Raw genomic sequence first — 14831 nt, forward strand, 5'->3', positions numbered from 1 at the left:
TCATCCAACTCCAACTACCAGAAATATGGATGTGTCTGATTTCCATAGACAGGGGTTTTATGATTTCTCATCCTGCCGAGCTTCTGTTTTGTTTTCTTTACTTTAAAAGTAGATTATTGGGTAATTATGACTTGAATCGTCATTTAAATCATTTGAATATAACCGTATCCATTTGAAGGATCACAATATATAAGATTAACTTGTAATAATTTAGCAATACATTATTTGGGAAATGCATAAAGTAGGTCTGAATTCCTCAGAGTAAAGTTACTTAAGATATCCTTATGTTGGTGTATGAAGATTTTTCTAATATCGTCGAAAGGTTTCTCCAAGGCATCCAATCAATTATGTCTGGTGACAAGCCAACTACCCACAATGCACCTTACATTAGACTTGTTTAGCTGCAGGGGTAAACAACTGGACTAATTACAATGGTCCATGTATTCACACTGAGGTCAACCAATTCAAAACAGAGTCTATTATTAACTATTATTAAATAAATTACATTTATTTTGGTCAGGTGTCATTTTCACTTCAAGCATCAAAACATCGATCAATGATCAAATGTGTTCAAATGTGAAATCCAGTTTCCCTTTCCAAAGTCCAGTGCAAAGAGCAGTGTGTGAGGAGTTTGAGGGTGAGATCAGGGGGATGAAGGGGTGAGGAGGGAGTAAGAGGGTCTGGAAGGTCCGTTTCCATCTTTTCCATCAAAAAGTCTTTAAAGAAAACTAAAGAAAACCCATTTTACGCGCGGATGCTGTGATGCGTAAATTGGCACCATCTGTACGTAAAATGTTGGCGAGGTGGAGAGGAAGGCAGGCACACAAACAACAACTAATGTCAAAAGTCTTGATTATTTAACACAGCGGCTGTTTTGGCTGTTTGGAATGAGGCATTTAGAATAAAAAAATAGAGCGTAATTACTTCCCGACCTCGTCCAGCAGATTGCGGTTCAGCAGCGCCTGCTCCCGCTGGTTCTCCACCTTCGCAATCTGGATCATATTCCTCAGCAGGTGGAAGGTGAGGTCGATGGACAGCGGGGGGTCTTCGCTCCTCTTCAGCAGATGCACCGCCGCCCTCACCTCCCCTTCTTCAGCGGGCAGCAGGTGCAGAGGGTCCGGGTTTCTGCTCTCCAGGAACCGCAGGATGTTCTCGTCCAGTAGATCCGAGGATGCGGTGCTTCCCCGGCTATAGCTGCTCTGAGGAGAGACTCCTCCAGGCGCTGCATCTGGAGGCGGCTGCTGCCATCCAGCCAGCCGGGGAGGACGCGCGGTCTGCCGGCAGCGGGGCGGAGGTGCGAGGAGAGGAGGACCGAGGAGAGGAGCAGGAGCAGGGGCACCGGCTTCATGTCCTGCAGACAGAGGGGGTTATTAACACAACGTACACACACTGTATTACAGAAGCAGGGGAATAATCCACAAACAACATTTTTGTATCGCACTTTTTGCATACAGTTTGAAATGCATGCACAAACGAACTAAACTACAAATGCGAACCCTGTAAAACAAAACATTTACTCTTTTTTGAATTGTAATAGCATTCAGGGTGATTATAACTACTATAGTCCTTTGCAAAACCTTGTAAATTGTACATAAGCACTGTGTAATGACAGCTTATCCATGTTTTTTTAAGTAGCCTATGATGTTATCTTGTGCATTGTCGATAACACAAACGCTTTTCATGCAAGAAACACAAAGAAACAAAATACGATATTGGCAGGAACTTTGACAGGGTTACACTTGACTAAAGAGCATCACAACAACACAAAAAGGCTTCTACATTTAAAAGAGTTCACATAAGAATAAGCAAATGAATAGAGGATTTATAAAAGGACACAAGCTTAGCTGACGATCTGGCTGCACTGTATTGTTCCTGCCATCTTCTCATTTCATCAATAACGTCCAATTCTTCAAACTTTGATTAAAAGCAAAGAGTGAATAGGAGCCGCTGTACTCACTTCAGTGTCTCCAGAAGCTGCAGCTGAACTTTGTGGGTCTCGGGTCGGAGTCTGCAGAGTTCCTGTGAGCTAAGACCGCAGGATGAAGGCTTTATACATCCAGCCTGAAGCTTTTGACGTCAATGAAAGCTCAGACACCACTTTGGAAACATGGACAAATATCGAGAGTCCTGAGGGACAGCAGGGGAAGGAGGGGGGGGGGGGGGGTATCTTTTACAGGTTTAGTTCCCCATATAAGGGAGGATACAGGGGGGCAAGAGGAGGATACAGGCGGGCTTTGAGGAGGGGGGTTCCTTTAGAAAGTTCAACACGTTTTCAGGGATCACCAATACAATGTGTTGGGTGTTAGATATTCCAAATTAGACTTGTGATATTGATTTTTTGAACATTATGTGTTTCCAACCTCATGCATCAGATAATTGCCACATGGAAGATTAATACGTTTTTTTGGAAATTGAATTGAGTCTTTAGTGTAAACTGGAGTCTGATCACCCCTACAGTAAATTAAAGGCGTTTTTTAAGTGTAGTTAAAGTGACAAATTAAGGATTAAAAGCTCGGTCTTTGAAGATCTGTTAAAGCCCTTTTTCCACATAGATATGACACGTGTTAGAACATATGACCTACTGCAAGGTTAGATCTCATAATCTCCAAGCAGCCATGCAAATAGAATGAATCACTGCTGTGTAAAAGACTAACATCCCTTTTAACTGTAAAAGTGAATGAATCTGGGAGCTGTCCATGGTGCTGCTGTTTCTGTGTCACACACTTGGTGATGAGTTATATATTACATGCTGATAAGAACAGTTTATGAAGTGTTTACATATTAGCCCCCAAAATCCAACCTGCCAGAAAGCCACATAAGCAATTCACTTTTAAACTACTCTAGTATAATCAAAGTAATATTACACATTTGTTTCTCAAATTGGGATTAATAAAGTACATCTTATCTTAAAACCCATTCCGTATATTCTCTAATTGATACAACTATTGGTGAATATTATTTATAAGTGATCAAAATCAGAAGTTTTTCTCATTTTACGCAGACTCAGCTACCGTAGGAGTTCAATATCCTAGTTTTTCGCAACGCTTTTGGGAAAAAAAGTGGATGTTATTGTTACTTGTTCTGAAAAAACCCACCAAAAACCACACTTTTTAGTCGGAAATGAAGGCAAAGCTTCTTAGTTGACCCTTCATAAGGGAGGAAAGTGAATATATAGGACTTCCTGATGCATATGTGAACATGCACATTTACAGAAAAAGCCACTAATCTATTTGTTAGGGTACATTCTTAACAAAGAAAATCATGGTGATCAAAAGTCCGTTCAAACCCAACATTGAGTCTCCTGTTATCTGGACTAAAAACACAGATCACCTTTTGAGACTCCTCATATACAAGCAAGAGTGCTGACAAGAATATGTACTGTATTTTCATTTAATCACTCCGGTTTTAATTAGAAAACACAGCGAGGCTTGGTGCTGATTCAAAAACAGATTCCAGATTTCCACAAATAGAGGGACGGCGTGAGGATATTTGGCAGATTTTCTATGAATTCATTCAGAGGATTTGTGCTTGCTTTCCCGACCGATATAGATGTGTTTGTGTGGGGAAACAATGAGAGCGGTTCATTTGGCTGACAGCCGCTCAGCAGCCTCCAAACAAACCAGAGAGTCAGCGAGGTCAAAGTCACCGTCAACAACAAACTTTATTAGCTTCTAGGGCCTTTGTTGTTATAAATGTGCACATTTTCAGTAGAAAAGAGACTTTACATATTAAAATGAAGGAAAAAATGTACATTTCAACAGAGATGGTCTATGCACTGATGGATTCATGGCTCTATTTCGTTTTTTAGACCAAGAGGTACTGACTGACTATTTATGTATTATAGTATATCACTGAGCCCATGGCCGTACCCACCATTGAGGTTACCGAGGTCCGGACCTCTGTAATCTTTTCGAGGTGTTTATAATAAAACTCGTGAAATAACTGCACATAACAGTAACAATAACAGGGTTCTTTGTAGTACTTCCATTTACTGGGCAATGCATAACGAAGTAGCCTACATTAAAGCAAACAGAAGACAACATCAATGTATCAACAAACAGCCGCAGTCCGGACTTGTACCCATGGATCCTGGTTACGGGCCTGACTGAGCCAACACTAGGTAAAGCCACTACACCAGTGACCATCAACTGGCGGCCCGCGGCCCAAATCTGCCAGACATTCTCATCCGGCACGCGCTGTGGCGCTGGTGGAGTGGTTAGTGCGTTAGCCTGCGTACTGCGTAGCCTTCCCTGCCCTGAAGAAGTGATCCTTCGTTAGCATGAAGAGTTTGCTTTATGCGCTCCGCAGTAGCCCCCCCCCCCCCCCCCCCCCCCCCCCCCCGGTCAACCACTTCAACATTCAGGGCTACATGTACGGCTTAAAGTGGTTTCAACTCACAATTATGATCAGCTTTCCTTCAGCATTGATCTGTGAAACAAGAGCATCTTTCCAGAGACAGAGTTCATTTTTTTAAAGCTTTCCCCACAGTCAAGTCAAGAAACCAGAATTGTAAGAAAATTGCAACTTTTATTATATTTACAGTATGTAAACTCAAATAAATCTTCTTCATCCCAACACAAAATGATTAAGCGATTGTTGAATTAGAGGTTAGAAAATTGTTATTTTGTAAGCAGAGGCTGTGAATGTGTGTGTGTGTGTGTGTGTGTGTGTGTGTTATTGTGCGTACGTGTGGCTACACCACTGCCATAAATAACAAACTTTCACAGACATTTATGCAACGTTTGACTTTCAAGTGTGAATGTGTCATTCAGAGTAGACAAGCACTTTCTCCCGACCTTTATAATGAGTTAGTCACAGTTTTACACTTTGGAAATATCAGCAGAACTAAGTTAGACCACGTCACACACACAGACACACAGACACACTACAAATGAGTGTATTATCATCATCATCATCATCATCATCATCATCATCATGTAGACAGCTGGACTTGTGGTTCACATCTTGTTCACATCTTGTTCACCTTCCAGGTCAGATAGGAGTTCCAGGCGACAGCGACTATCTGCACCACAGCCATCCTGAAAGGAAATATGATTTAATTAGAGAAATATCCCACACAAAATCCACAATTTGAAAAAAAAAGTGATTTATCCAATGAAAAAAGTGGGTCTTTTTTATAATAAATCCTATTTTGGACTTTACAACGCTCAAGAATTATTGGAGATGTTTGAGTAAGAAGCAACACAGCCTCCACTTGAATCTAATGCTAATAGTCTAGTCTATATGGGATAGTGGTGGTCTAATGGATAGTGAGGTGGGCTGAAGATCGGAAGGTTGTGAGTTCAAATCCCGCCAGGAACAGCACCACTAGTGAGCCCTTGAGTAAGGCACTTAGCCCTCAGTTACTCCAGGGAGAATGTCCCTGTAAGTCGCTTTGGATAAAAGCGTCAGCTAAATGAAATGTAATGTTATCTTTATCTGTGCAGAAATAACAAGTTAAAACAGAACAAATGAACATGACATGCAAACCACCGAAAAGAAACACCTGAGCAGCTAAACTAAATGCATTGAATAGTCACATTGTATGATCAAATATATATGAACTCTGACCTGTGGTGAAGTGGAATGAAGTAGAAATTGGCAATCTGGACTGCGGGCCAAAGCTGAAAAACAGAAAATATTGAGAAGACAATCTGATGCACAACATGAAGTCGAGGGAACATTTGAGTCAGTCAAATGGTGAATTTACAGGAAACACTTACATAGTAATTTGAGATGAGGGCGTCTGGGTAGTCCTGTGAACAAGGAACACATACTGTATTGTAATGGGCACTGTAATGAGTCACTGTTATATTATGTTAAACCAAAATCCACACTCTAAAAGTAGCTCTTAACAACACAGAATATTTAAGAGAAAGCTGATGTATTTAAGCATTAAAAGCAGTTACAAAGTCACAATCACAAATCTGCAGCAAATCAAATCAAGGTTTATTTATAAAGCACATTTAAAAGCGATTTTTGGTCGGGCCAAAGTGCTGTACATGTAATAACTACAATCACATAAAAACACATTTCTATAATCACAATAAAAGACAATAAATTACAACAGATATTTAAAAAGAAAACACAGGGAGAAGTCAGGAGTCGTGCTCCGCTCTGACTAAAAGGCCAGGGAGAAGAAGTGTGTCTTAAGAGTAGATTTAAAAACAGCAGGTGATTATACTCTTCAAGGTCCATTGTATTTGAAATAGGGAGAACATTGAGTAGGGTTTAATAAACTCTGAACCTCTCAGTTGTCTTTCAATGAATGACGTCTGTTTCACAGCTCTTTGGCAAAACCTGCTCTCAGGTGTCAAGTGAAAAGGCATCATGAGAAAATTAGGAACTAGTCACACCTTTCGAAAAAGTCTCCTGAACAAGTGCGTAAGAGATGTGAAGAAAATATTGTGCTGCTGTCTGAAGATGGAAGAAATCCCAGTATTTTGCACTTTAAATGCAAAAGTTTACCTTCATTTTTAAAGGTTTTCAATGTCCTTATAGCATACATCAGATTTCTCTCTGAATGCTTAACACTTTTGGTGAGAAGTTTCTGAGTTTGGATAGAAAATATCTGCAGATACACATTAGAACTTCCTGCCCCGTGCCGAGTTCAGGTTCAGCCCTCCAACACCTTCCCTCAGAGAACCGTTAACCTGCAGGTGTGTGGAGTGAGAGATGGTGATGTGTTCAAGCTCAAGGTGGTGTGGAGTTTCTTTCCAAAAACAATGACGTTTTAGAGCCAAAAATATCAGCACATGGCCAAATAATGGTTGAGTTATTGGTAGTGATGGACATCTTCATCAGCCCCCTGTAGATACAGTATATAAGAGTCATTGTGGGGTATGGGAAGTCTTTATTTTACTTAATGAAGATGAAAAAAGGGTGCAAAATCTACATTTTCTGCTGGCTGATAAAAAAAACTACTAATTGACAAAGCTTCTGTCTCTGTCCATGGTTCTGAAACATTAAAAAAAAGTGTGTATTTAATGCTTTAAAACCTGCATTATGGTAGATAAATATAACTGTAAAACATAATGCATATACACGGATTTAAGTCATTTAAGCTCACATACTTGACGGGTAAAAACTCTACAATTTCCCTTTGAGTTGCAAAATAAACCCCAACATTAATCACACGCTTATTATCATAATGTTGGTACTTAAATCATGTGAAGGTGACAGGAAGAGATTTAAACTAGAAAAAGTGTTAATGTGGCCCAACAACGCTGAAAAATAAGCAAATATATAAAATGATAAGAATAGAACGTACGTAAATAAATGAGTCTTACTGTAATCTAGTAAAGCTCCTTTAAGTGTAATAATCTATACAAGTTGTTGGCTAATAATGGAACAAAGGGTGTTAGATGCTGACCTTAAACTCCACAGTAAATGCAAAAGGTGTGTGTGAGAGTTGTTTGGGTATAAAAACACACATATACCTTTTATATATTTACACACACGCACACACAAACTTTCCCATGTCCTCTACCTAAAGGTCACATCAACATGACTCGACATATAAAAACAACGAGCCAATGTTCCAGTCTTAATATTTTTTTTGTTTTCTAATTAAGGCCAAACAAGCTGCTGGGCCACCTGAGGTGATCGCTGCGTCACACACACAAACACGTCAAAACGGTTCCTCACACACTCTGCAGAAGACGGGATGTTTCTCAGATCTTCCAGGGGTTTCTACGCAGTATGAATACTTTGCAGTAAACAAGAAGGTATTTCACTTCAGTGTCTTAGATGTCAATCACAAACTGCTGCCAATTAAACTTAATCAAAAAGGAAGTTAAATGCTTTTTTACAGTTATAATGATTTGTTTTTTTGCCATCCTACGTCCTAAATTAGACTAGATTCAAGGATTTCTTGTCTGATGTTTCTTGTCTTATTAGATAAATGCATCTACACTTGAAAAGGGGACAGAGAGGGGACGATAGAATAGAATTAGAATAGAATTGGGAGTGATGAACCCCTCTGTAATGGTCACACATGCAGAGCACACAGCACACACAGTGACATGTGTTCTATGCATTTAGCCCATCCTAGTACCAGGAGTCTAGTAAAAACAGGCTTGGGGCTTAACAGGTTAAGAGGTCGAGACCAAGACAAGACCAAGACTTTAAGAGGTCGAGACCAAGTCAAGATCAAGACTTTAAGAGGTCGAGACCAAGTCAAGACCAAGACTTTAAGAGGTAGAGACCAAGTCAAGACCAAGACTTTAAGAGGTAGAGACCAACTCAAGACCAAGACTTTAAGAGGTCGAGACCAAGTCAAGACCAAGACTTTAAGAGGTAGAGACCAAGTCAAGATCAAGACTTTAAGAGGTAGAGACCAAGTCAAGACCAAGACTTTAAGAGGTAGAGACCAAGTCAAGACCAAGACTTTAAGAGGTAGAGACCAAGTCAAGATCAAGACTTTAAGAGGTAGAGACCAAGTCAAGACCAAGACTTTAAGAGGTAGAGACCAAGTCAAGACCAAGACTTTAAGAGGTAGAGACCAAGTCAAGACCAAGACTTTAAGAGGTAGAGACCAAGTCAAGACCAAGACTTTAAGAGGTCGAGACCAAGTCAAGATCAAGACTTTAAGAGGTAGAGACTAAGTCAAGATCAAGACTTTAAGAGGTCGAGACCAAGTCAAGATCAAGACTTTAAGAGGTAGAGACCAAGTTAAGACCAAGACTTTAAGAGGTCGAGACCAAGTCAAGACCAAGACTTTAAGAGGTAGAGACCAAGTCAAGACCAAGACTTTAAGAGGTAGAGACCAAGTCAAGACCAAGACTTTAAGAGGTCGAGACCAAGTCAAGATCAAGACTTTAAGAGGTCGAGACCAAGTCAAGATCAAGACTTTAAGAGGTAGAGACCAAGTTAAGACCAAGACTTTAAGAGGTCGAGACCAAGTCAAGACCAAGACTTTAAGAGGTAGAGACCAAGTCAAGACCAAGACTTTAAGAGGTCGAGACCAAGTCAAGACCAAGACTTTAAGAGGTTGAGACCAAGCCCGGTTTCGAGTACTACAACACTAGTATGAAGTATAAAACTGTTGGTATCGCGTGTAGGTCTTCGCTTTCTTTAAGGTCAAATCTGAAGACAGCGTTCAGGAAAGTAAGAAGAAAGGCAGAAGTCTTGCTGCACCCTAGTTTAACTTTCTTTTTGAGAGCGTCTCCATTGAGTTTCCACTCACATTTCCCCGGCCAGGTGCTCTGTTTGTAATGAGCGCATTCGTCATTTACTTTCTGTCCTTTCTGACATTTACCAGTTTGGCCTTTCTGGTCCAACACCGCGCCTCCTTTGGTAAATAATTGATGCTGCGCTGGGTAAGCAAGGCGGGACGGACGTTTGAGCAGCTGGCACACAACGACCTGGCATACAAACACACACACACACACACACACACACACACACACGCACACATTTATATATGATGGTATGAGTCACTCCAGCTATTTCCACAGTCTCCTTGTCCTCCATCACAGGAAATGGCTTCTAATAATAATGAGAGGTGAGTGTGTGAGGGCAGATAAAAACAAGCTGTGTGTGTGTGTGTGTGTGTGTGTGTGTGTGTGTGTGTGTGTGTGTACGCTCATCTACCTGGACTCTGATCACACAGGTCAAATGCCAGGATGAAATCCAGCCAGCTTGAGTCGAGTCTCAGGTTTAAATATAGAATACAATCCAGTCAAATCAGAATGAAAGAAGAGCCAATGATATCACCAAGTCTTGAGGTAAGGGAGAAAACATTTCCTACTTAGAAAAGTGTATTTATATAAAAACAATACATTAAAGAAAACGTTCAATCTAAATCTGGTAGCTTAATAAAATAATCTATTGTTTTTTGATTTTATTGTTTAATATTTTAGCATCTTTTCAGTGATATTTTATGTCCAAACCCTTCTTCAAGCAGAGCAAGCATCCTCCTCCTCCTCCTCCTCCTTGTGCCTTTAAATAACAATCATGAATTTGAAATAAGCCGAGGACAGTACCGGGTCAAAAACTGAACTTTTGACCTCTGGTGGAAAGAAAATTTACGTCAACGTTTTTGAGTAAAACTGACCCCAATCCACACACGCACATGCCCCAGATGTTTCAAACAATTCAACCTAGGACACTCATGTGAGGATAACACAAAGCAAGGTTAGAGACTATTTCTGCATCCTGCGTATTCCAGACACTTAGAGTTCTTAATAAAGAGTTGCTGTGGAAACTCACACACGCAGGGTGTGAGGAGTGTTCGCTGTGACGCAGGCGGAGTAACGCTGAAATAAACGTGATGTGAATAACCTCACCCTCTTCAGTCTGGTGACATTGTCCTCCAGCGTCAGGCCGTTCAGAGCACCAGAGATCGAGATAAACGCTCCGAGGAAACACGGGGCAAAACACAACTGCAACACAGAGGACAAGAAGTTCAGAACACAATCAATCACTTCAGTGTGTTACTGGGAATGAGAGAATTAAGATCAGATATACTTTATTAATCCCAAATGGGGACGTTTTTCCGTTGCAGCAGCATGTAAATCAAGCATACAGTAGCACATCATTTGAAATAATAAAAAAAAGGGTAGAAAATAAACAATTATACAATATAAACATCTCAAAATAGCAGATACATGTGGATACTCACTACCAACAATCGAAATCTTGCCAAGTATCTTTGTCTAATATCTAGTCAGAATGTGTCGCTACACCTGATATAAGACATAATAACTTCAGGAGTAACACTGCAGTGAGATATCGGGTCTTGTTTTTAGACAATGCATCATCTTGTTAAGTAAAGAAATCTTATTTTGAGTTGTATCTCAGATGAAACACATGTTTCTTTACATATTTATTAAAGAATCACCAGCTAACATCAGAACACAGAACACCTTTGAGCATTTGCGGATTATATTGTAACACAACATCTCCTGATTCTGGTCAAATATAGTTCAAAATGAGTTCTCCAGCTAATTACAAGATGTGATTTATCTAAATATCTCTTCTCATTTCAAGAAATCTTACCAAGCTAATGTTCACTTGTTCTTTTGGCAGATTTTTGAACTTATTTCAAGTGAAAACAGCTTGTTTTCATTAATGTGTAACTTGTTTTTGGAGCAGCAGATTTTCCAGCGCTACAGTACGTATAAGTCAACAAGCTGTGTGTTTTAAACTAATGTCAACACAGCCTTTACATTTGTAATTAGAGTTATGATAAACTTAATCAAACATTCATTTGATGCAGTTTGGAATAAATGTAAAAACATCAAAATTGTTAAGTTGTTTTATCACAGCAGATGCGTGAACATTTGTTAACGTAATAAGATTTGATAACCCTTCTTAGGTATGAATATGTTCTACATTGGTGCTTCTTTTATGGTTTGATTGAGAGTTAATCTTTTGGGGGGGCTTTGTGAAAACTGAAGATTTTAAATCAGCCAACATTTTAAAATCAAAGTAAAAAGAAAATGAAGCTTCACTTCATTTGCCAGATGGAATAAATGTTGTCAGACCAAAGAGAATAAACCAGCTTGATATGCACCCTCCGTACATTAAGACTACAGGAGAAGATACAGGAAGATTTGATGCATGAACGAGACGTAATATCTGATAAAAACGGACGGATAAATAATTATTTTGATGTATTTTCGTTTAGATTATTATTATTATTATTATAGTATTGTTCAATACCAATAGGGGTATTCGTTTTATTTTGAATAGCGTAGGCTACTTTTTCTGAATGATAAGCGAGCTGTTATTACAAAATATTAATGCCGCTTCCGGTAACACGGCAACAAAAAAGCTCTTGTTCCCAAAGCACGGAGGAGGAGAAGTTGGCGACAGTGGGTGGGTGTTTCTCAATGTCGAGGAAGGCTGCTCCAGAGCCACTATTTCAAGGATGCTACGTCATCGAGTCCCGCCAAAAGGACTGTTCCAATGTCCAGGATCCTTGGAATCTACCGAGGCCGGCGTCCCTTCGTTGCGGGAAATTTCGAGGCTGCACATGTGTATCCTCCGCGGTCTTAAAATCCCCACAATGCTTTGCGCACGGACCAATTTCCAAATCATTGGCGGAAAATGTAGGTGGGGGCCTCTCATTATGACGCACACCTACACACCTGCTAGCCTGTTCCATTCTTCGTTCTCCGAATGCCAGGAAGGATTCTTGCCTCGCCTCTCATGGACCTGACTCGGAAGACATGTGCTACCAAGGAAGCGTCCTCGACATTGAGAAACATCCATTGGTATGTTTCTCCGTTGTGTATTGCGTTTTGCGTTCTTGATCTGTTGCCTTATTGTGTGAGAGTGCTGTTGCGCAATCGACGGCTTTTACGCAGCGTGGTTTGTGTGCGCTCCGTTTAGTTTGGTGTATATTTGTAGACAGCGCAGACGGTGTTCAGTGAGGTTTTCTGGGTTGCTTGGTTTCAAGTAGAGAAAGATACTTCTTATTAATTTATTTAAGTTAATGATGTGTTTGTAAAATAACTCACAATTTATCATTTGAATTATAATACCCTGAAAAGGCAGGAATGTGACAAAATGTTCATAATTGTATTTGCATGTGAACTAACATTTGTTTGTCCTCTTGTGTTTTGAAGGTTTTCAACGTGATGAGAATCTGATGCCAAGTCTGAAACGAATGCAAAGTGTCTTATAAAGAACTACTGAGCAGAACATAGACACAAAATAAAGAATCTGAGTTGTCCAAGCGTCCTCTGTTGCCCTCCAGCCTCTCAAGTTCGGGCAAAACACTGAATACAGGCCAAAACCCGGAAGAACTTGACATGAACAAAGAACTGTGGACTTAATTATACTCTAAGAAGCTCAAAGATAAAGTGAAACCCCTCCCAGGCTAACGTTGGAGCTCCAGTGACGTGCAGCTGATATTTAAGTCTGACGCAGCAGATGCTTCGCTCACATCTCCAACAACACTTGAGTTATTATTGAGGGACGCATCTCTATTCAGGCGGAGCAGCGGACCCTTAGCTCCAGTAAATATTTCAGCATGTTGAACGCTCTGCCCGCTCTTCTTCTGTGGTGTTTCACTTTAAGATGCATTTGTTCTGCTGAATCAAACAGAGGGAGAAACACTACAGCAGGCCTTTGATTGATCTTAGTGTTTCCACCCCGGTGTCTTCATCTATAGAAGACAATCAGAGATGTAGCATTTTAATACGTCTTAAAAGTGTATTTTATATTAAAAAAATAAGGAAATAAATTAAAGAAAAATCAACATTTTTTAAAAGTTCAATGTAAATCTGGAGGCCTGAATAAATATAGTTGTTTTTTTATAAGTGACCAAAAATATGCCCTACATGTAGATACAAAGGTCTAAAGTTTAGGTAAACATAGAACATTTGAAATAATAATACAATTAAAAATATAAATATATGTAAGAGATGAGAAGACATTACATATATTATACATTTACTAAAATACTAGTTTGTATTATTGGAAACCCTCAAAGAAGTGTTTAGAGCTCTTTCTGTTCTGCCATCATTCGCAAGGATTTAAATTATGTTTGTTATTACATATTATCTTTGTAAAAGATAGTCATTTGTCTCAGGTATAAATACAGATTGTATCCTTTCTCATTAAGACTAAAGCTAGGTGTTAGGAGGGGTTTCAGTCCAGTGGGAAGTGTGTGTGTGTGTGTGTGTGTGGTGTGTGTGTGTGTGTGTGTTGTGTGTGTGTGTGTGTGTGTGTGTGTTGTGTGTTGTGTGGTGTGCGTGTCCCCTCTGTGTAAAGAGACTCTGAAAGTTTCAGGAACAAAGATTCTCTCTCTTTTGTCCTGATCCATTTTTATAAAAACCTGTCTGAAAATGAGCTGATCAGATTTTGGCCACTTTGTGATGTCATAACGATGTGTTGGCTTGTGTAACCATTAGCCAATCAGCAACCAAGGTAACCCCCCCCCCCCCCCACCTTATCACCTGAATCTCCTCCTAGAGCACCATTGAGTTCTTTTTAACCAATCTCTCTCAGAGGGGCGTGGGGAGGGGCTCCTTATTTTCATCTAAAGTAACAGACAGAGAATCAGCACTTTGGAAACAGGGCTGAAACAGAGGGGATTATGGGTAATGCTGCAATGATCTGTTTGGTGTTTCAGCCAATCAGAGACAGGCTCTGGATATATCTGAGACCTGTGATATATTGATGAAAAACAGTATAATAGGGGACCTTTAATTGGGATTAAAGTTTGTTTTCCTCACCTGGTCAGCCAGCATTTTCTTCATGGCAGCACTTTTAGTTCCTCCAACCACCAGGCGGTCCAGGACTTTGTACCACGTGCCGATGACTGGTCCCTGTGATGTTAAAACAGACGAATAAAATGTGATTATTATGGATTATTTTCTTAGTTTTTTACAGTTTTATTATCAATTACCACAGAGGATACCTAAAGTGTTTACAACTAACATAAGTGATGATTACACATAATGAAACAAATTAAAAGGAACGAGAAAAAGAGACAAGATTTAAAGAATAAAGAACATTTTATAATTAACAATAAATTAGAGCTTAATAATTATTCTACATTTTATTGGAAATATGGACATAATGTATGGCGTAACGTCCAAATTGCAAAAAGACGCAAAATGTGTTAAATTATTCGTTTTTTGTAAATTATATTATCAGGAGAATCAAACCATCATATACATTTAATTACATATTTATTAAAATGAGAATAACAATGCAAAAGTATGATTTCTATCAGTTTTTGCAATGGAAATATCACTCAAAATAATTGTAATTTTTTTTCAAATCCTCGAACACAGTTATAAATATGTTAACATATACAAGAAACCCATGGAGAAGTGAAGCTGCTCTGCTAAGTGTTGTTCACCCTATGCATG

General features: G+C 39.5%; 2 protein-coding genes across 2 annotated transcripts; both read right to left on the minus strand.

The window, feature by feature from the left end:
• Positions 1-528: 528 nt before the first annotated feature.
• uts1 (urotensin 1) lies at positions 529-1348 on the minus strand. Its single transcript, XM_034121079.1, is given in 2 exon segments — positions 529-1178; positions 1181-1348. Coding segments are annotated over 2 exon segments (426 nt in total). The 3' UTR covers positions 529-920.
• A 3165-nt stretch (positions 1349-4513) lies between these two features.
• mpv17 (mitochondrial inner membrane protein MPV17) lies at positions 4514-14282 on the minus strand (the record flags this gene model as incomplete). Its single annotated transcript, XM_034121068.1, is given in 5 exon segments — positions 4514-5039; positions 5572-5624; positions 5724-5756; positions 10290-10385; positions 14190-14282. Coding segments are annotated over 5 exon segments (345 nt in total), but the record flags the coding sequence as incomplete, so codon positions are not given.
• Between the last annotated feature and the right edge of the window lie 549 nt (positions 14283-14831).

Source organism: Trematomus bernacchii, unplaced genomic scaffold (genome assembly GCF_902827165.1).
Source record: "Trematomus bernacchii unplaced genomic scaffold, fTreBer1.1, whole genome shotgun sequence".
NCBI lineage: Eukaryota > Metazoa > Chordata > Actinopteri > Perciformes > Nototheniidae > Trematomus > Trematomus bernacchii.